The 23,453-nt window shown below is 34.4% G+C and overlaps 2 protein-coding genes across 2 annotated transcripts; one reads left to right on the top strand and one right to left on the bottom strand.

The window, feature by feature from the left end:
• Positions 1-6,604: 6,604 nt before the first annotated feature.
• On the bottom strand, positions 6,605-8,361 carry LOC116210117 (large ribosomal RNA subunit accumulation protein YCED homolog 2, chloroplastic). The gene is made up of 7 exons (XM_031543927.1): positions 8,202-8,361; positions 7,790-8,103; positions 7,604-7,693; positions 7,428-7,520; positions 7,232-7,312; positions 7,053-7,098; positions 6,605-6,953 (listed from the first exon to the last, which is right to left on the bottom strand). Exons 1-7 carry the CDS (start codon positions 8,338-8,340, stop codon positions 6,874-6,876), a joined length of 843 nt encoding a protein of 280 aa, XP_031399787.1. The 5' UTR covers positions 8,341-8,361; the 3' UTR covers positions 6,605-6,873.
• A 6,967-nt stretch (positions 8,362-15,328) lies between these two features.
• Positions 15,329-16,670, top strand: LOC116211977. The gene has a single exon (XM_031546536.1). The coding sequence runs from the start codon at positions 15,406-15,408 to the stop codon at positions 15,889-15,891; it is 486 nt and encodes a 161-aa protein (XP_031402396.1). The 5' UTR covers positions 15,329-15,405; the 3' UTR covers positions 15,892-16,670.
• Positions 16,671-23,453: the final 6,783 nt, after the last annotated feature.

Below are 23,453 nucleotides of genomic sequence, written 5' to 3'. Positions count from 1 at the left end.
TCTAGGCTAGGATCTAACTGACGAGTTAACATGTGATGTGATTAGTTGGAGATACACTAATAATTAATCGCACCCAATTAAAGGTTCACAATAAAGCAAGATCTAATTAAATGATAAGTTTCCTCTTAAATAAATGCCTTGATTGCTTCGCGTTCTTTCACAACAATACGGGATCTCTATTTTCTCTACTTTTAATTTATTTTCTTTTATTGTTTAAAGCTTTTCTACATTAATTTTTCGAGCGATAAACACAAGCATTTGATGTCAGCAGTGATCATTACATTATTGGTATTTTCCGATCTAAAAAACCTTCCATCCGACAAATCCGAAAAAGTCGATATTCCTCTCACGTTTCATCATCTTCGAATATAGTGATTTATGTCTCATTCTGCAATATTTAATTTCGCTATTTGTTTTTTTGCTCGACAAGTAATGAGAATTTTGATAAAAAAAATTTAAATTATGTTTGCGCACTTTTCATCGATCGGAATATTGACGACCTCAGATAGAACCTAGACATAGAGTAATAGGTAATCTAGCTGGTACTTAGGGCACATATGGGCGACTATATTTTTCTCTATTAATATTGAGACCATCATAGCGGCAGATCTAGAACCCCGTAATCAACGGGTGCAAATAGCAATCTCACCTAAACTTATAAAAAGTTTAGGGGCAGATATATGATTAAAAAATTAATAAAGTATAATTTATTTTATATTTTTTATCGATAAATTATTTAGTTTATCATGAATTTTAGTTTTTTATAGAAGATATTTTAATTTTTATTCACAAATTTTTATACGATAACTAAGTATCATAATTTCATTTACCATTAGCACGGTGGTCTAGTGGTTAAGTATCAAGCGCTCTACTTGAACATCACGAGTTCGAACCTCACTGCGGACGTAGAGCTCTCCACTATGTGTGTGTATTATGGGATGGTGATGAGCGGCCTATAATGCTTGATCCAATGGGCCTTAACTTAATTCATTAGTGTGTTGGTGGGGCTGCGATGACCAAGTTGGGCTAAAGTCTCAGCAAGTTATGGCGAAAGGAACATTCCGTGGCGGTTAGGTTCCCTTAATTGAGGCAGCTACAGCGGGCTAATAACTCGACCTAGCCTTTTATTCAGCAAAAAAAAAGTATCATAATTTCATTTAAATTAAAATAATTCAAAAATTGAGAGAGTTTAGAGAGCTTAGTATTAACAAGAAGTAGCTTCAATATATGCTTTGGCACTCGAAATGTATCTATATCAATATAAAATAATAAAAGTCGGAACAATACGTCAGAATGTGCCACGTAGGACAAAGCATGTCTCTGGTTGTAAGACCTTTCGAATCACCACCAATGAAGATTTGATAATTAGAGCAGTGTCATGATGCTACTTCAGTCTAGAACATGAAAATGCTTAAACTCATCAAAGAAGTCATATATTTATAATTACATTTATATTAAATTGAATTTTATTATTAAAGAATTAATAGACTCATTTTCAAGAGAAAGAACTTATTTTTTTGCTCTACGGAAGTTGACATGGAGGGAAATTTGAGCTAGAAAAGTTCATCATCAACTGTTCTAAATAGAAACTACAAGGTGTGGTCATGGAACTATACGGGCCCTCATCATCTTTAGATGAATAAATTATATTGCATATAAATTCGAGGGAAATGATTCTATATTAACTAGAGACCAAAATTTTTGTTCAGATGGACTATCTCTATTTTTTCAGCGGAAACTATATCTATTTATATGAAATAAGATACAGTCATGTTATATAGAGATTTGATATATTGTTTATTGTTATATTTTTGTTGGATGAATGAATTGAGGGAGTTTTTTAAATTAGGAAGAATTATTATATCTGATTGTTCTTACAGTGGGAGATATTTCAGCATCTCAAAATGGAAGATTACATTAATCAAATACTATAGATATGTACGAGAATAAACAAAAATTCCTTTTATAGAGATCATAAAGAAAGAACTTATAATAATAACTTCGTTAATTATAAGAATAATATGCGCTAGCCCATGCGTCCAGTAGACCTGTAACTAGGCAAACATTGTACATGAGGAAATTAATAGAATATATTTATTCGATATTTAACAAACAAATTGTTTAATACATCGAAATACCTTTCTTTTTTTACAGCAAACCATTGATCTGTACTTGCAATAAGAAATTTTTTATTTTTTAAGATGTTAATTATCGATCTTCAGTAAAACCAGTGGATGTCATAATTTCAGTAAAATTAAATAAAAATTAAAAAACCAAAGAATTAAGAGCATAGAGCTCATACGTCTCGCTATTTAGTTTGTATGTGTATATATATATGAATAAATTTTATTCTAAATTTTTTTTGGATAAATTCCAATTTTACTAAAAATAAAAATTATCAATTGTCCTATTTGTAACTGATGCGAAAATCCTTGGAAAAAAAAAGAAGATTGAATTAATTGTACTTTGACAATAATATTTATCGTGAATTAGATGAAAAAATATACAAAATCATGAAATCAATAGGAGAAAGTTCGAACATTTTTTATATACTTGCTCTAAATTTTGGTTTCGTTCCACTTTTCAAAGACCGCGAGAAATGAGTGAGTTAAAAAACTTAAAGTAATATTTTATTCCATATTTATCTATAAGTTTTCAGTATCATGGAAATTTAAAAAAAAAAAATCAAAAGAAGTTGTAGCATAGTGGTGTAGGCCCTCGCTTATAATCAAGAGATTTTAGGTTCAATACCCAGTGAGATTACTTGTGTTCCTTTATTAACTATTAGGATTTTTATTTCATTATACTTTGCCCACAATTCTTCTGTGTAGCTGGCAAAAAAAAGGATAATTATATGCAAGTATTGCGATTCTTTTTTTCAGTGTATATTATGATGTCTTGAAGTCCAAGGTCCCGACTAATCCAATTCGACATGGGTTGGTCTAGTAAGAAGTAAAGCTTTCAACGCCAATGATTTTCCCCATTCACAAGACTCGAATATGAGATCTTATTTAAGAGGAATAAGTGTCGAACATCTTAAATCCACTTTGTTCGGTTAATACTATCTTTACTGAAGTGCCAATTGAACCCACTATCATTGTAAAATTCCACTGGTCCTATAAGCGATTTGGCTCATCTCCAATTCAAAAACTTAAGCTAATAGGTTGTGAAACTCAATCTCTTATAAACCCGTTGATTTCTTTTAATTTTTATGTATAGAATAATATCTCTCAACACCTGTCCTAATGTGGCACTATGTGATCTTTTTCACTCTTTACCTACACGTGTCGCGTAAACACATAAACACCCGTCCTCAACAGACCTCAAGCCGGGCTCTCCTTTCTTCAAACCTCGGGCCTTAACTACCTCGAGGTGGGCTTTCCCTTCCACACTCGAGCGAGGGGGGTCAAACCAACTGCGACCCGAGCTTTCACTTCCGGACTCGGACTTCACTGGCCAGAAGTTCCACACTTGGGCCTGGCGTAGTGTGAGAGCCCCCACGAGCGCATGCATACCCTAAGATTGTTACCGTGGGACTATGATACCATCTTAAGTTTGTGCTCGAGCTCAACCTCAACTTCAACTCAAAAGTTCGAGCTGATAAATTATGGTACATAATCTCTTATAAACTCAGTCAATTCCTCTTCACTTTTTCATGTGGGATCTTATATCTCAACACCCGCTCTCACGTGGCAACGTGTAGTCTAGCACGTTCCATATGAACTTAAACACTCGCCCTCAATAACTGACCACGAGCCGGGAATTAAACCATTCCATATAAACCATTCTATATGTGTTCAATGGTAATGATCTTGGGGACGCATATGCGCGGGAGCACACATATCATGCTAGTGAAGTTCGAGTCGGAAAGTGGAAGTCCGGCTCGTAGTAGTTGTTGACCCCTACTCGCCCGAGTGTGGAAGAAGAAACCCACATTGAGGTAGTTATAGGCCCGAGTCCGAAATGGATGAGAGCTAGGCTCGAGATAAACTGTTAAGGGGGTGTTTTTTATATGCTCACGCGGCACGTGTAGGTAAAGGGTAAGAAAGACCACACAGTATCACGTGAGGGCAAATGTTGAAAGAGATTGTCTCACACGAAAAAATTAAAGAGAAGTCCACGGGGTTTATAAGAGATTTGGTATCGTAATCTACTGACTTGAGCTTTTGGGTTGTAAATTGGCCAAATAGCTTATAGGTTCGATGAAATTTTACATGGTATCATAGCGGGTTATGCTTCTGCGTGCACGCGTGTAGGCTCACATCAAGCCAAGTCCAAGGTATCTTTGCGAGAGCAGCCGAAGTGAACCCATGTTGGCCCAACTGTGGTCCGATCCAATTTCAAGGGAGCCAAAAGTGTGCCTAATGTTAGTGCGACCCGAGTATGGAACCCGTGGTTAGCTTGGTTTACGTTTATCCTCATCACCCGAGCATGAAAGAGAATGTCCGGCACGTGGTCAATTATTGAAGGTAGATATTTAAGTTCACGTGGCACGTGTTGGACCACACATTATCACGTGAGGGTGGGTGTTGAGATATAAAATTCCACATGGAAAAGTGAAGAGGAATTAATTGAGTTTATAAGAGATTGCGTATCACAATCTATCAGCCCAAGCCCATGTAAGTTGGGTGGAATTTAAGATGGTATCAGAGTTCATGATAAATTGGTAATGATCATGGAAGTGCGTATGTGCGGGAGCACACACACCATGCCAAAGTGAAGAGGAATTGATTGAGTTTATAAGAAATTAGATATCACAACTTATCAGCTCGAGTTTTTGAGTTGAAGTTGGCTCCAAACCCACATAAGTTCGATGGAATTTAAGATGGTATCAGAGTTTATGGTAATGATCCTAGGGGCGTGTATGCGCGGGAGCGCACACACCTTGCCAGTGAAGTCTGAGTCCGAAATTAAAAGCCCGGCTTATAGTAGTTATTGAACCCCCCTTGTCCTAGTGTGGAAGAGGAAGTATACCTCGAGGTAGTTTAAGACTCGAGTCTGAAAGGGAGAAGAGATTGGAAAGAGGTAAATTGTTGAGGGTTGGTGGTGAAGTTTCATGTGGCACGTGTAGGCAAGGAGTGAGAAAGATCGCAATGTGTCACGTGAGAGCGAGTGCTGGAAGTATAAACATCAATTTTAAAAAGTTCATCACGTATTGGAAGTAAAAAAAAAATAGAATGGTTTATATGCGATTATATAAGTCGAGTCAAATTTTATAATCATTCGTGCATCCGCCGGGCATCATGTCTATGGTCTCCTCAATCTCCATAAATCCTCAACGGAAAGTCGTGGAAAGTGTCCAGAAAAAGCATTTTGAATTTATGCACATACGAAACGTATTCCTCTTTTCTTAAGGTCACGGCTCTTGTTAGTTGCGACTCCGCAAAGGGATTTTCATGAATGACATAATAGACTCAGATAAAAGGGATGCTCGTGGAATTAATATTTTAAGGTCTGCCTTAGTGGTGAATTAATTTTCTTCTTCAAAGAGCAGTAATTTTCTTCTTCTTCTTCTTCCTTTTTTTTCTTTTTCTGATTACAAAAACGACTCATAGATGACTCAGCGTAAAGCTTATTAGTTATCACCTTTTCGAAAAGTTAGCCATCGTTTTATGCATTTAATATAATGTGAACGTATATTTCTCTAATATTTATTAATTTTGAAAATTGGGACCATCAGGAAAAGAAAGAAATAATTCTGGGAAGGGGAGAAGAGATCATATGCCAGCTCGTGTTGTGTTGCGTTCCTCCCAACAGACACATCCATCGGCATCGTTCTTGACACTCCGTACCTTACGGCTCTCTTACGAGCAGCAACTTTAATTATTACTGTCCTTGTCCCTATCTTCGTCACCCCCAAAGAAATTTCATTCATATCTTCCAACCCGCTTCATGCAATTGCAACCATTCATTGTCTTCTGTTTTTTTTTTCCAATCACAAAAGTTAATTAGTAAGTCTTGAATAATTTAGATTCGAGTCGAACTCGCTCATAGACGAGTATGTAGTAAAACTCTCTTAATCATGAATTTTTTTTATTCACAAATTAGACTTGAATCCGAATCCTCATTTTAAAAGAACAAATGATGAATCACTTAAAATAACCTATGTCGGTAGGATTCCTTGCTTTTCTCCTTGGATGTTGAAAATTTGAAAAATAAACCCCCCGGTCATTATAATTTTTTTATGAGATTACGAGATATTCTCAACTTATTAATTAAGATAAACTCAAAATTTTATTTAAGAAGAACATACGACGAACTACTTGAACCAATCTATGTTGGTGCGATTCGTTGCTTTTTCTCCTCGGATGTTGAAAATTTTAGAAATAAATTCTTTACTTATTGTATTTTTGGTTGAGATAAGGAAACGTTCTCAACTTATTAATTAATATAAATTCCTTTTTCCTGCAATTATGCTGTAGAATCAACCCATTATAAACTTCATTTTACCGTTAAAACACATTTTCATGGATAATCGTCTATCCTTTCTTGACATCTCGCCTAGTATCTTCTCCTCACTCTCCCAACTTGAATTCATTATTTTATTCGATTGCTAGGATATAGGATTATTGTGTATAAGTCCAAAGAAAAGAAAAATGACAAATGCAATTAATCTATGACATATGTTCAGAGTCTACTTTATTGATCCACTTATTTCGTTAATGTATAGTCGCATACATTACATTTAGTATTTATTTGAAGAATTGTCGGGGATGGTCTATTTTGAATCTCCGACATTTTTTCTTATCGAGTATAAGAAATTACGTGTAAAGACAATTAATATGCTAGATATATATGCATTGATATAGTACAGGTAAAAGTAACTTATATCATGTGGCAGATGGTTGGCACGATATATATGCGCATGGAGCATTATCGGCCTCTTCCTTTCCTTAATTCCAACAGTCGAGACCACCTCTTATCGATCGAAGCAGTTTTCTGACCACCAATATCTGCATGTGCATGAACACGTTTACATTCTTTGTCATTTCTTTAGAACTTGGCATTTTTGTTCTGCTTTGTATAGTAGTTAATTGATAGAAGCAACTCACACTGAAGTGTGGGCTCGGATCTTGCGCAAGTCTCAGAACATGTGTCCTGCAAAACAAAAAATCGAAGAAGAATTCCTGATTATTGAGGACAAGAGATTGTCTGCTCGACTCGATTCATTAATTTTTGGTATTTTACGGAACGTTTGGAATGATATGGTAAGGTCGATAAAGATGCGTACTTTGGCAGAGACGGTCAGCCTCAGAGTATCTTGGATTAGGGAATCAAGGTGAGCTTCGCCTCCTGGTTTTACATAGATCACCTGTCCATCATATCAGAATGTCGTTAACAAACAATAAGACCTTCCAAGACGACTTCTTGGCCGGAGAACGTTAATTCTTTCTTTAATATGAACAAAAAGAAGGTGATGAGCTTACAGAGGGGTCGTCGCCACCAATTTCCGGGAGTTGAACCGCAGAGTTATCAGATCTAGAAGATGGCAGGACCCATACATTGAAGCTGGCATCAACCTGCAGGCAAGTAGTAAATGATATCGCCGCACCGCAGTGATTCAATACTGCTTCTAATTGGATGAATTGTTTCTTTTTTTCACCTGTCTGCAGTAAGGAGATGAGCAGTGGCTGCACTTCCGGGTGAAGGCTGTTACGATCCTTCCATCGATCGATAACCCGAAGCTAGCATGCTGCATGCATTTATCTTATTAATTAATATATAAATTAGATTTCCTAATAATAAATTAAGCTAACGGTGAGATTATTGAGTTTTTTTTTTTTTTAACCTTGTCAATGGAGAGATTGACAAGAACAGCAGTGGCATCATTCTTCTTCTTCTTCTGTTCATCTTCAACTTCTTCTTCGACCAAGTCCCCGAGACGCAGGTCTCGGAGGGAAAGAAGGTAGTCACAGCTCCACTTCCCTTGCCATCTCCCGTGCGATGTCCCTACCGTGATCAGATGGCGCGGTGCCTTCTTACTAACGTGACTTCTTCCCCCCGCCGGGTTCTGAGAACATGCTGTGACACTCCTGGACGTCTCAGTTTTACCGTCGCTTACTGCTACTCCTAGAGGAAGCCATCTTGCTCTTGTTCCTCTTGCTGCAATGAAATTCGAGAAGTACTTGAATCAATACATGAACAGTTCACGCGATTCGTAAAAAAAATTGAAATGGAAGTAAGCTTTGCAGCGGATTTACGGTGAAGATGGCAGGCACCGGAGCTTGAGTTAGAGTTGATAAGGGAATAACGGTAATGTGTGGCGGTAGCCATTGAAATCAATAGATTAAATTCTAATCTGTTCAAGAGACATATGTGGAAGAGGATTGAGGGCAACATTATCCCATTCGTCAATATTCTTATATATTTTAGTTTTAGATTTAATTTTTGTATTTTTGGGTCCCTTCTATTTTTTTTTATCTGAAAAATATCTAATAAGACGTTCGGTCCTTTCTGATATTTTTCTTTTCAACCATAGAGGGCACCATATGTAGTAGTTTGGAAATTAACTTGTTCATAGAGTGCATGTTTGTAATGCTTGCATGCACACTCATCTTAATCTTTGGTTACGTTTTTCTTTTCCTCAGGTTATAAAATAAATCCATGGAGTTAAAAAGAGGAAAAAGAAGATATATATATATATATATAAATTGACACAAATAATTTTACTTATCAGAAACGAATCTAAAACATTTTAAATTGAGATCAAATATAAGTGTCATTGTATTGAATTGATCATTTTTTTTTTATTTTTTCTTGGTGAGAATCACTGACATCTTTATTGTAGACGAATTCTGTTTGGGCTCATCGTCTCGAGGACACGGGATACAATCACATTTGTGTGCAGGAAGCGGGCCCTATCCAACAGCTAGTATTGATTGAATTAGGTTTCATTTATGACAAATTTTAAATTTTTTTCTTTGGTGCACTTTATGTATATATATTTAGAGAAATAAAAAATAAAGTAAAATACACTTATATTTATGAGTTTTAAAAGGTTGCGCTTCTTATTTTATGTACTAAATTTATGAGTATTCTTTATAACTGAAAAGAAAAAAAAATGAGCTTCTTTATAAAATATAAAGGATAATTAAATTAAAAAATATATTTACCCAAAAAAAAAACTAATTGCATTGGACCAACCATAAAATAAACTTTGACACTCAATAACTAAACATTTACTTGTTGTCAAGCATTTTCCATGGCTCCGAGTAAATCCCGCTCGTATACCATCATAATATCCAAGGTATAAGATTTTATAGGTCCTCTTAACAAACATAACGTGGTGTGATATACACGTCATACGGTGCCTCATAATTGATGAGTATTTACCAAATCTAATACTACTTTTCTTTTATTAGAAGCGAGAATCAAATCTCATTGGTGAAAATCAAGAGAAATAATAGTACAGTGGTGCACCTCTCTTCTAGTGATCAAGAGTCTCAGGTTCGATATTTAGTGGGACTACCCGTGCCCCTTTATTAGATATTTAGGATTTCTATTTCAATACATTATGTCCATGGGTCTCCCTTATAACTGAAAAAAAATCTCATTGGTGAAAGGGTTAATTGCACTGGTGGTCCAAAAAGTTTCATAAATGTTTCAAGTTTGTCCAAAAAAATTTTTTGGTAACATGTTGGTACGTTTCGATGTAGTGCATTCCGTCATCTGTGTTTGACGTCGTTTCTATTCCAAACTTTTTAAAATTGCAAAACGACTCAAAGTTTTAAAATTTTTCAAAATGTACCCTACCTTCTCTCTCTCTTCCTTCTTGAATTTCTCTCTCTTCTGCAAGTTCTCTCTCTCTCTCCTTCTCACCTGATCTTCCTCTTTCTCCTCCTCGGTCGCACTGCCGCCGACTCCGACTCTGATCTTGAGGTTCAGCAGGAGCTCGACGAATCCGAGTTTGGGTTGCATGGAGAACTTGAGGTTCCTCTCCTCCAGTTCATCATCATCGGCGTGGGTCATGAGATTCAGCAGGAGCTCGGCGAATCCGTCGATCTTCATGAGGAAAATGTAATTACGTCCGATTCCGTGGCGAACCTTGCGAGCTTCGAGAGGGAGGAGGGCTCCAAGTCGGAGGAGGCGGAGATCAGGGACAGAAAGTGTAGAGAGAGTGTGTGCGGAGGGAGAAAAAGGAAGAGGAGTCGGAGTCAGCGTCGACGGCGGTGCGACCGAGGAGGAGGAAGAGGAAGATCAGGAGCTCATCCAATGGCACTGAGATCGGAGTCGGAGTCGGCAGTGGGGCGATCAAGGAGGAGGCAAAGGAAGATCAGGTGAGAGGGGGAGAGAGAGAGAACTTGCAGAAGAGAGAGAAAGTCGATAAGGAAAAAAGAGAGAAGGTGGGGTACATTTTGAAAAAATTTAAAAATTTGGGTCGTTTTGCAGTTTTAAAAGTTTGGAATAGAAACGACATCAAACACAGATGATGGAATGCACTATATCGAAACAGTTTTGAAACTTAATATATCAATAAGTTATCAAAATTTTTTTTTTGACCATCAATGTAATTAACCATTGGTAAAAACAAAATATACCGCATCTTAGTTATAGATTAGAGTCATATATGTCACCGCACTGAATATCTTTTATCGTATTGTACCAACTTCCTTACCTGCTATTAATGTCTTTGCCTTGCACCTTTTAAATGTATTGGCTCCAAAGCTAGTGGAAAATTGACAAACTTCCTATGAGTCCCCTTCTTTACCTGCCAAAAGCAAAAGTTCCAACCAATTTCTCACTTCAAATCAACTTTTGCCTTTATCTTGTTTCAATTCTCGTCTTTTAATTAATTTGTACCGACGTATTTATACTTGTATTGATATTGTTAATATAATTAAAAACAGAAAAACATTTATATGTATGAACTTTTTCGCATGGATCTGATCAATTTGCCACCTTTTCCCACACTTGTCGACATCCAAGCAACAACCTTTACGCTGTTCTAGCGAAACTGATTGCAAAAGAGGGTAAGTCGGCCACATTAAAATTATCTTATGGAAAGATCCGTTTGATATTCAAAAAACTGCTCAGCAACAGTAGGATGAGTGCAGTTATTTAATCAATGGCATAATGGCCTTCAAAATCAAAAAGCCAATCAAGGAACGTGTAACTTTTATTATAAGGAATGCTGAGAAATTAAATCTAGAAAAGAAAAGAGAAGAAAGGATTCAAAGGAACCTTGTGATTGATATTACAGAAAAATTAATCAAATTGAACATTTATCCAATTTGGTCCTCCATTATTTTAGCTCTTAAACTGAATTTTGAGCTAATCGCAACACAAATGGTTGATCTGATAGTTAAGTTGCCATTATTTTTGTGAAAATGGGAAAAATAAATTTGTGACCACCCTATAATAATTGTTCAATTATTATTATTATTATTTATGATATAACATCACATTATATACCGCTATACACAAGATTCCTCCACGATATTTTAGCATAAGACTATCTAGTATCTACCTTTTTCTTTTTCAGAAAGAGAGGCAGCATAAAACAGTACTTCGTCAGTGCGTAGAACAGTTAGCAGGAAGCGCATGTCGACGTTTATATGAGAAAATTCACCAATCAGTATCTGCTGCATGCTTGTACATTGTTATGGAGACAAAGTGCATAAACCCTCTCCCACTAGGGATGGACCGAGTGGACTGAGGGGCAATCGAACTCCTTAAAATTACGATATTTAAAGAAAATTTAGGCATTGTTACTCAATTTTAAAGAAATTCCTCGTACGGGGATGGATCAAAGGAATCGAGAAAGGCCATCGGCTCATCAAAATTTTGACATTTGATGAAAATTTATTATTTTTTATTATTTATAAACTTATTGCATTTGTTTTCTTATTCAAAAAATTTATGTTGTTAGCCGCCTCTCACGGACTCCATTCCTTCTCGATCAAAATCATGCTTCTCTCCCATACCAAATTACATAGAGTGGAAGGGTCACATACCTACTACCAGCCATTCATCAATAATTTCTTTATGGAGAAAACAATATACGACCAAGGGCAGAAAGTGAGTGAACTCGAAAACCATCCAACAGAAATCCTTCCTCTAACACATATTGATAGATCAAATTTTTGTGATACGAGTATTAATGAAAAGAACTATATATATGTTTCATTATGTGACCGTTAGTAAGTTCATGATAATTCTCTCCAATTCCTACATTATTACTCTTATTATTGATCTACAATATATTTATTTGGTAATGAATGTATCATATTTTCAAATCTTCACGGGTGAAATCCTAACATTCAATCTGAGTCATTGGAATTATTAAAACTTCACCGACGAAAATGTAGGATCAAATCAAAATTAATACATGGACCTTTCACACCTTCACTTGAAATATAATTTTACTTAAAAATTAAAAGTTGCTGGCCTCATTTTAAGGAAATATACATATATTTCTGGGTTAAAAAAAAATACTAGACTCTATCTGCACGTACCTTGCGGCAACTATAATGATTTCTTTAATATGTTAATGGATTGATTGATTGATTGTAATAGAAAAAAAAAATAAGGGTGAAGAAAGTAAAACGTAAGAGTAAAATCTATAAATAAATAAAAAAGAAAAATAACGTGATGGAATGTGAAATTTAAAGATTGAGAGAGAATAGAGGAAAAAAAAAGAAGGAAAACTTAACACGTGAAAAAAAAATAGAGAAAAAAATGATATCAAATATACGGTATCATAATTCATCACCTTACTTTAATTTTAAATTGTATCGTATTTAATTAAGAATAGCAAATATTTTTGCCTTTTCAAACATTCTATACGCCGTAAATGAGGTGGGGTCACAAAATCGAATTTTTTTCCTAAATAATTAATACTAGATACACGTATTTAATTTTAAAGAGGTGTATATATATATATATATTTATTTATTTATGCAGAACTTTGTTTCGCTTTATATTATTATTATTATTATTTTGGAGCTCGGGAGTCGGGACCATCAGAAAAGGAAAGAAATAATTAAAGTAGGAAGATATGCCCACTTGTTCTTGTGAAAAGGCGCCTCGTTCTTTTGACAGACTCTCGACTCGGGACCCGTACCGTACAGCTCTGCTCAGAACTTTAATATGTATTATCATAACTTCAGTATACGACACGATATTTTTAAAATAATCAATAGCATATATCATCATAATTTCATCAAATCACACGATATTATAAATTTTTTTCACGACATAACACGAAACGCAATATTTTCATCTTATAACACAATTTCAAAAGATTTTTATGACATAATATGATGTTAGTTTTTCATCAATGACTTAACGAAAATCTGATAGCCATGTATGTCTAGAATGAACAAGGGTGGGCCGACAATGTCAATTATGTCATTGACTGAAAATTAATGCCTATGCCACGAAAGCTTTTTGAAATTTTCGATCATATGGTAAAATGACGTTTCGTGTTATGCTATGAAAAATTTTTAAAATATCATGCGATTTGATGAAATTATGATAATAAATGTTACGTGATGAAAATTTTTAAAATATCGTATTATAAGATGAAATTAATCCTTATATTATTATACGATTGAATTGGGCCTTTGTCGCCATCTTCAACCCCTTCCTCCCCCCTTCACCAGAAAATTCGTTCACATCTTCCCCTTCTTTTCATGCAAAGTGTGCAACCACTTGTTGCTTTTTCTATTTGTATATGATGATGCAGAAAAGAGAAATATTCAATCATTTACTCCATAATTTTCTTTAAATTTTATTATTATTATTGTTGTTATTGTTATATTATATTATTCTAAAATCCAAACGACTAACATGAGTTGAATTAGACGGTTGTTTCCTAAAATAAAATATGATATTCGAGTTTTGTGATTAAAAAAATTTACATTGAGAGATTTTATCTCTTAGTAGACTATCCAGTTCGAACTAAACTAATCTAAATCCTTAGAACTCTTGGTTACTAAGGTGTGCGTCGATAAAAAAGAGCACCAAAGGATTTTTCAAAGAAAGAGTACTCTTGTTCTCTATTCAAAACTAAGTAAATATTTTTTTCGATTACAAAGAAAACTCAATGCCTAATATAATGAAAATGAAATATTAAATAATTAATAAAAAAGTACGAATAGTCATATTAAATATGAAATCTGTGACCTCTAGATCGACAGGCGATGGTTTACGGTATTATGTTACTGCCTGTTTTGATAACTAAGTAAATATATTATGAGACTGTTTATTACTTTTGGCATTTTTTGATTCTCTATTCTCTTTTCCCTACTAAGTCATTCATTCATACACCTTTTTGTACCAAAAAATTATATCAATGTGTAAAAATCAGGTAGACATTTACATTCCATTAGAAATGCTCCGTCTTATCTTAAATCCTAGATTTTGTCGTGTAGACAAAGATATATATAGACTTTATAATATGCAGGGAAAGTTCAAGTGCTCTCTGTGTTTAAGAACTTATTATTTAGTCCTTTCTAGTAAGCGAGTTAGAATATAATTTCTAATAGATTTACTCGGACACCATGTATGAAAGCTTCTCTTTTGCAAGAGACAAATAAACCATTTACAAGTTGCGCTTTCTAGGAAGGAATTTTGAACTATTAAATTCGTTATTGTAGGTCGTCTCGACTGAACTGTAAATATATTGGTCGAGGTGTCGTTTGAATAATTATGAAGATGCATCCCCGTGATCGAGGCATAATAGACGAATCAGATGGTCCAGCTGGATGGGACAATTAGCAAGTGAGATTTACAAGACACCAAGACAAATACATGAATGAATGAGTGGTAATGCAACGTACAATCTATTCTCACCAAATACAAGCAAAATCAAATTGATATTTATTCATATTGGGTAGCACAGATCTACAAGGAAAAGTAAATCCGACGGTGGAAGCGAAAAGGGTACATCAAGGTCACCATCCAGCCAATCACATTCGCAACTTTATACATATATATATATATATATATAATTTTATTTTTCCTTTTTTTTTTTCGATGTGAGCTTCCGAAAGGTCAATGAACTCAGACTAATCTAATTCGAACCGATTATCCCACTAAAAAATAAGGCTCTCTTATTGTAAATTTTTTTCAATACTCAAATATCAAATCTTATGTAAGAAAAAATAAATCTCGAGTGGTTTACACCAAGTCAATTTGATAAAATTTATATTATTTGTGATTGAATAATGTCTGTCCTTCCCTTCTAGACAAAAACAGCATTAAATATTCATTTTCTTATTTTTGTTTTTCTATCTGATATAATCAGCATTAAAATATTCTTCTCCCCCTTCTCTCCCAGTTTTGACCGAAGCTGCCGTTCTTTCTCCTCTATATAACCCAACCTTCACTCCCCTCTCTCTCCTCATCCTCTCTCTCTCACTAAAACCCCTCTCTCTCTTGAACGCACTCTCTTCATCTGTAATGGCCGAGATGCCGTCGAACAAGCGCTCCCGGGATGAGCTACCGGCGTCGGTGGCCACGCAGAGCGACGACGGAGAGGCCGCAAAGCGGCAGAAGCCGTATGACGACATCCTCTCCCTCTTGGACGAGGAAGAAGACGACCCCCAGCAGGACCTGTCCTCCCTCATCACGACCCTCCAGCAGGAGCTCTCAAGCTCCACGTCTTCCTCCGGGTCATCCTCCCCGGCAGCCGGTGACGCGAAGGATGGGCCGGACGGCGGGGAGGACGAGAGGGAGAGGGTGATGAGGCACCTGCTGGAGGCGTCGGACGATGAGCTGGGGCTGCCCAGCATATCGGAGAGCGGCGGCGAGTCGGGGGCGGAGACATTTGACGGGGTGGCCCCGGCGGAGGGGCTGATGGGACTGTGCGACGGCGGGCTGTGGGAATTGGAGGACGAGGCGGCGAACTATTACGCCTTGTTGCAGTCGGAGCTCTTCATGATGTAGTCCTTAAAGCCGAACCAGACCAGACCGCTAAATTGATTAATTAATTAGAATTAATTAATTAATCAGCTCATTAATTTTATTGATTAGCCCAAACATAGAAATTAGGGGAAAGGTTATAAGGTCAGATTAGGTAGATGGGGTGTGACCTGGAAATAGTTGGAAAGGAGAGGGAGAAAATGGTAAAAAAGTGGAAGCTGATTTTTGGTTTTCAATTTTTTTATTGTTTAGACTCTCTCTTATCTCTATTGTAAATGACCAGATGGTGGCCCTATTTATTTAGAATTAGATGATTGAATTAATTGTTGAAGAAAAAAAAAAGTGAATTAGCCCCATATTTCCTGATATCCTATTTTTTTCTTCTTATTTTTTTTTAAAAAATTTTGAAAAAGGGTCAGTCGGGGGAGATTCTTGATTATTCCTAGTGAGATGAGAAAGTATCAAAATATTTTAACAGGCGAGAAAATTCTTCAGTATTCCGATTTCGTGTGGCCTATGAAAGTACAAATAGGCCCTACAGCCTCGTACGATGTACAGCCTTGGCTCCGACTTGCACACAAAAAAAAAAAATGTGCGAAGAGGTTGTTCAGTGTTCCTATGTCGTATGTCGTGTGGCATATGAAAGTAGTAATAGATTGTATGGCCTTGTAGGGCGTACAGCCTTGGCTCGGACTTGCACATCAAAAATAGAAAGTACTAATAGGTTGTACTGACGAGAAAATGAGCGGTAATTGTACGATTAATTGTCATAATTATTTTAATTTTAATAATCGTATTAATTATTTAAGTTTTTCTCCTCAATGATGTAAAAAAAATGAGAATTGAACACAAATTTCCGTTGATTTCAAGTATGTGTTAGTGGGGAAATTTATAGATGATTATATCTCATAATACCATGAAAAGAAAGAACTGATAACAATATTTTAAATAAAAATAACAACTAAAAGTATTGGAGTGATTAACATTTAATCTTATTGTTCATGGAATTAAATTGGTGTTCTGATAATAATATTTTGAATAAAAATAATTATAAAATTATTAGAGTGATTAACATTTAATCTTATTGTTCATAAAGTTAAATTGGTGCTACTTCAAGTTATATGACGAGAGAATTTCTCGTATCATAATGCTGCTACATCTTCCTCTTTAAAATGCTTTTAAGTTGTATGAGATGCACAACCGGAAGAGTATTGCTTAGTATTAAAGAAAGGAATGACATTATCTTCGTAGACTCAAGTTGAGCATTCATTTGAATCTGTCAAGAAATTATTTTCAATGTATGTTTAATCGTCGGATTAATATTATTATGCTTTTACAGGATTTATGGTAAAAAAAAATGATCAAATAGATGATTATAGAGATCGGGGTAGGACCTATCGCACGTGTAAAATTTTTACTAATGGACATAATGTAATAATAAAATGACAGTTTTGTACAAAATAAAAAATAATAATAATGAAACATTCAAATTTTAAAAAAATACTAATTTTGCAACGATTAGGTGTGTTTCGCCAAAATGAATTAACAGGACTAACGGATGCCTCTATCGCACCTGAGTCAGACCGTAATATAGTTCAAACGTATCGAAATGAAATTTTTTTAAATTAAAATACTATTTTTGAAACTTCCAAATTAATATAAAATAAATTAATGATGAATTAAAAAAAAAAAATGGGTCATCGAGGAAGGGTGTGGCTGAGGCCCCGCCAGACACCCGTCCCCCAAACCGAGGCACCAGTTCAAGCCCGTTGGCGACCATGGTTAGGGAGTGATTGGCAGACAGGGCCCGACCATGTTTTTTTCTTAATTTAATTTTTATTTTTATTTGTCATTTTTAAAAGAACAGGTTTTTTTAAAAAATGCCATGTCGACAAGTCTGAGTCACATCGTATTTCGAGGCAGATGCCATCTAGTCATCCGTTAGCTTCGCGAGTCCATTTTTGTGGAAGCCCTTATCTTTGCAAAATTAAGTATGTTTCTAATATATGATTGTCTTTTTTTTTTCTCATTTTATGTCAAATTGCTATTCTATTAAAACATTATAATATCACTAGTGCAATCTATCTATCTATCTATTATATGTATTTAAAGTTAGATTCTTGGTATCGTTCGATGAGAAGACTCCATTCGTCTTACAAAAATATGCCACATCACATTTTGGCAATTTTGGAAATCTCTGGTTGATCGACTTGACGTTTTTCAACATTAGTATATATATAAATATAGATAAAAATTTAAATATAAATATGTTAAATGGATAACCCCTATCAATAATAAATATATTAATTTACAATGTAAAATATAAACTGTAAATTTGATTAATTACAATCACGAGGAATTTTTAAAAATTTATTCAAAAAATAATTATAAAAAACAAAAAGTAAAGAACTTTTACCCAAAAAAAAAAGCTCAACGAGCAGGCACGGTGACTAATTTGTCCTTAATTTTTCTTTGGATAGCTTCAAATAACCTCATAATCTTTCGGTTTTTTTTTTTCCAGTACGAAAACGGGGCAAGTGTCCAAAGAAATTAAACACGACAATAAAATATTCCTAATATCTTCTATCAAAACCTAGGAAGGTGAGTGCCGGAGTTGAATTGAATGACAGCAATATGCTCATCGAAAACCATGTTCTCCGTATAAACGTAGATACCGTGGGGAAGGTGCAGGTGGGGACTTCATGTCAATTCAGCAGCGCCTTGATTGAGGGGACATGCAATTAGCTATTTGGATGGTTCTAGCAAAACGCATGTTTTCTTTCCTTGTCTAACACATGGTCCATAGCCTTCTTTATTATTATTATTATTATTATTATAAATGAGGTTTGAGGCCTAGTAAAATAAAATTTTTAAATCATTAATAAAGAAAAATAAGTAATTCTATTAAATATTAAACATGCGACATCTAAATTAATAAATAAAAGTGTATGCCACCACATTATTTTCTCTTTTGATCATGGTCAATAGCCTCCGTCATTACACACATGAAGTTGTGTGCCATTTTGAATGATGGGTATTATCCCACGACTTGGACATATTGCCATACTCTATTATGATATAAGGAAACAAAGAAATACGAAAAATATCTTGATATAATCGAAACAAAAATCTATTCGTTTCATGTCAAAGTGAGTATTACTGTAAAAGAAAAAAGTGTTAATACAGCGAACATCTTTTCTAACATATAATCTTCTGTTGGGGGTTATGTACTTATACAAATATTTTCCTACATATGCATAACTCCTTCTAGAGGAGTTCCTTAGACCGTTTTCTCTTTTTTGGTGAAATTTAGACCGTTAATTGTATAGATAACCCGAAGAGCTTTTTTCATAAGTCAAGAGTTTTAAAGATAAAAGATATCATTTTTATATATTATTATTATTAATCTTATTATACGTATAATATATAATTAGGAAAATGATTTGTTATATTATGAATCCTTTTGAGCATATTGAACATAGAAATAATACCACCTAATTACTGTAGAGTTCATAATACTTTTTCTTTGGTAGAATAGTGCCTTTTCTAATAAGTTTTTTTCGGTAGAAAAGTTAATAATACTAATTTTTCAATTTTGGTTTTTGTCAATATTTTCGTATGAAAAGTCACATGACACGCAACCTCCATGAACCAATTGAAGTTCAACTTACTTCATAATTTATTCGTAGACATCAATTTCAACACAATTAATCTTCTCAGGTTTAATTTTCTATCTTCGTCGTCATCTTTCTTTTTCTCTTTCTCGATAAACGTACGAATATCTTTGTTAATCTATATATATATATATATTAATTCAGATTCATGCAAGAAGAATGCACGATCCGTTGGATCAGAGACTTCCATGTAAGCTTGAATAAGCCCTCAACTCGTGGACGAATGCCTTTTGGCTTGCTCATAAATTAACTTTCTCATAAAAAAAATTGCATATCAATCCATTTTTATTAATCATATTTCATAAATTCGAGGACCCCCATCCAAGCTAAACTGATAAATTCATATTGTATGTTGATTGACTTACTAAATTCAATTAAATGAATTTTTACTATATTTTTTTCGGTGAGTAAACTTTTATTATATATACCTGAGTTACCTTCAATGAACATTTTTATAAGTTGTATTCAATGAATTTAACATATCTATCCATATTATTTGTATATAGCGTTATATAGTTATGAATTTCTCAAAAAAAAAAATTTCTCGATAATTATAAAGGACTCCTTCAAATCTATAAACCTTTTTTCTATAAATATAAAATATGAAAACTCATTTTATACATCATTCCGCTACTCATTAGAGTTTTCTCCAGCGCATCCATTTTCAAATGGAAGTATATATATTATAAGATTATTATCTATCTATATTCATTCACAGTTCGATATAACTAAAGTGTGTATTCATTTGGCATCACCACTTTTCAATTTTTTGATTCTCACGCCCAATTGTCGGTACTTATTTATGTGTATACAGCAGAAAATGTAGCTTTTGTCACATAATTTTTTTATTTATATTTATTTATATGTTGCATGTGTTAATAATTTATTTTCAGTCATACAAAAGTTACGACATATATATAATGCGCGAATATTAATTAATTTATCTAATTTAATAATTCGTGTAATGCGCAGACATAATTGATTTGCTCGACGGTAATCACACGGTGCTCCTAAAAAGTTGGTGTCAATCTCTCTCATTTTCATTAAATAAAATAATGAAAATGAAAATAAAAGCAAGCAAGTATGCAATTCGAAATAACCTTTTCTTTTCTTAAGTTTCATCGCATACGGCTCCAAGGGGGAAGATACAATACAAAGGGATAAGGTTGATACAAAGAAAGGGCTAAGCACGTCTCCACCCGAGTCACTAAGCGGAATTTTCTCTTTTTCTTGAAATTTGAAAACATTGTATGGCCTACATAATATTTAATAATCTTAAATCTTTTTATGAATACAAATCTAATTACATCGATATTAATTATTTATATATTTATATCTGATATTTTTTATGATAATATGTGGATGCGCATACAATATTTTAACGTACTTTTTTCTTACTTTATTGTTGAAATTCAATTAATATTAGGCATACATGTCTGATACAACATATTTTTACTGATTATAAATTAAGATTTTCTAATAGTTATGTGAATATGAAATAATAAAATTTGACAAAAGAAAAAATAAATATCGTCTTATCTTGAGAAATAAATGGGCTCCATGATTAAAACAAAATTATAATGTAGATATCGAAAAAGGGCTAAGTACGTAAACAGACGATTATATCTTGTCCGTATAGTGCGGGACGGCCTCTAGAATATGAGAGATTATTGGAGATTTTATGTCGCAGTAAGAAGTTGTGAGAAAATACCGATAAATTATAACAAATAGGTAAATTGGTGCCAATGGTCCAATCTGCTTTCATAAATATAATTATTAGATGCAACCATTTTTTTTTCTTTTTTGTCAGTGATCATCGGGAACTAGAACTTAACTTCTTCTTTTTTTCCCAGTATGCGTATTGTTTGGTTTTCAAATGGAAAATGATGCCAGGGATACGTGTACAAGAAAATGACTAATATCAGAGACAAGCTGGTTTGTTGAATTAACCCAATCACGGGTGAATTAATTAAATGAAATTCAATTCCTATATTTACTATTTAAAATATAAAGCTGATAATTATTATTTGACTTTGTCGCCATCTTATATTTTTAAAAAAATTATTTTTTCAATCAATGGTGGGGTATCAATTATCTAGATTGATATTTCTGAGCGTACTTGAGACGCAGACGGTGGGGAAGGGGAAAGGGTGAGGATGTCCCACGTGGGGCCCACGTGATAGTGGTACCTTTGTCCAGACGACGAGGCAATGAGCTGTCCACCGTGCATGTGCTGCCGTTTCCCATGGCCATGTCATGTCATGGATAACATTGTCATGCCATGCGGATGATGCATATGCCATAATGCACTGCTCCGTCATAATTGATCATGGATGGCATTGATTAAATGGCCGCATGCCCTGATCTGAGGCGCTCCACCGTTTTGGACCGGCGCAGCGGCAGGAAGCGTCGGCCTCCGGCTGCTATCGCCAGAGATAGACCAACGGCTTTAATTTTTCTTTCCGAAAGTATATTGGACCTTGACTAATTTACTTCAGCTGAATCAGCCCTCAATGAGCAAAATATTTCAGCATTGATTTTCTAAATTTACAAGATCCGAACGTGATATCTTATTTAAGAGAAACAAACCGAACGTGATATCTTATTTAAGAAAAACAAATATCGAGTTATTTAAACCAACGTGAGTTGATTCATAAGGCATTTTTTTGTACAATTAATTTTTTGAACGATTGAATTACAATTATTAATGAATGAAAAGTTATTAATTGACGTTAAAGATGATTGCATCATATAATATATTGATTATACTATAGGATTTTTTTTTTGTATATACTCGTTTAATATTTAGAAATGATGTCACATGCAATAACTTTCATTCTCGTCTTACGATGTTCTCACCAATATAACTTTCGTGTCTACTTATCTACGCATGACATAAATATTCAACTAAGCCCATGGCTTTTGCTTATTAACGATGGGAAGAAGTCTAGACTACTCGGATATCTACCGTGAGATTAAGTCCCATTGGCCAAGAAATTAATTTATGACCCTTGGAGGTACATATCCCCTGCTATTACTTAGCAAAATTAATCTTTAACAATAAACAATAGTGATCTATCGAACTAATTTAACGCCTCCGAGCTTATCCCAAACAGATGAGTCTCTCCTAGAAGTTGGCCAATTACTTCGTCTATGTTTCCATTTTGGCGCGGGTGGTTGGTTTGGGCAAATTTTGACAGGAGATTTCAAAAAATTGTATGGCTCGCCATGTTGAAAAACTTCGTCGTTTTGTCGTATTATAGTCGTATGGTATTATAATCAGCTTGCACGGGATATATAGAAAGATTACTTTAAATACAAGAAGTCCGATACGACTATTATATGATCAGATGTATTCAAGCTGGTTTCTTCCCGGCTTGAGAATGAATGAACCCTTAACCTGTACAACCTAACTAATTAGACCTAATCAGGCCAGCAAATTATTTTAAGCAGGTCAAGGGGGAAAAAGAACATTAGAGATAAAAGTATCGTGTCAATGTTTGCCATCTGAGCACCACTTTGTTGTTATGTCAACAACTTGAATGAGAAATCGAACAGATGACAAAAGCGACAAATCAATTGAAGAACTATGATTTTTATTTGTCAGAAAAACGTCCAAGTTATTTAAAAAAAAAAAAACCAAAGTTCATGATTTATTGAATCGTTAACCCAATTACTATTAAGAAGCTTATGGAAAAAATTATGTATAAATTTACATATTTTATTCTTTCTTTGGTAGGGATACACATATTTTAATCAATTAGACTATATTCAGCCAAAAAAAAAACAATTAGACTACAATGAGTCCTCAAACTTATTTGCTAAGATGCATCCTAGATTGGGTCGGCTTGGCCACGCACCATATAAGGATTTATATATTAGCCTATGGTAATCAGTAACAATATTCATATA

Source organism: Punica granatum, chromosome 6 (assembly GCF_007655135.1).
Source record: "Punica granatum isolate Tunisia-2019 chromosome 6, ASM765513v2, whole genome shotgun sequence".
NCBI lineage: Eukaryota > Viridiplantae > Streptophyta > Magnoliopsida > Myrtales > Lythraceae > Punica > Punica granatum.
This window is presented reverse-complemented; position numbering and strand designations above follow the sequence as displayed.

Excerpts from the sequence above, each read along its gene's own strand:
- LOC116210117 (XM_031543927.1), bottom strand. The coding sequence starts at position 8,340 with ATGTTGCCCTCAATCCTCTTCCACATATGTCTCTTGAACAGATTAGAA. Across the intron at positions 7,313-7,427 it reads TTGGTGGCGACGACCCCTCT|GTGATCTATGTAAAACCAGG; the intron begins GTAAGCTCATCA and ends TATGATGGACAG. Across the intron at positions 6,954-7,052 it reads ATCCGAGCCCACACTTCAGT|ATATTGGTGGTCAGAAAACT; the intron begins GTGAGTTGCTTC and ends ATGCACATGCAG.
- LOC116211977 (XM_031546536.1), top strand. The coding sequence starts at position 15,406 with ATGGCCGAGATGCCGTCGAACAAGCGCTCCCGGGATGAGCTACCGGCG.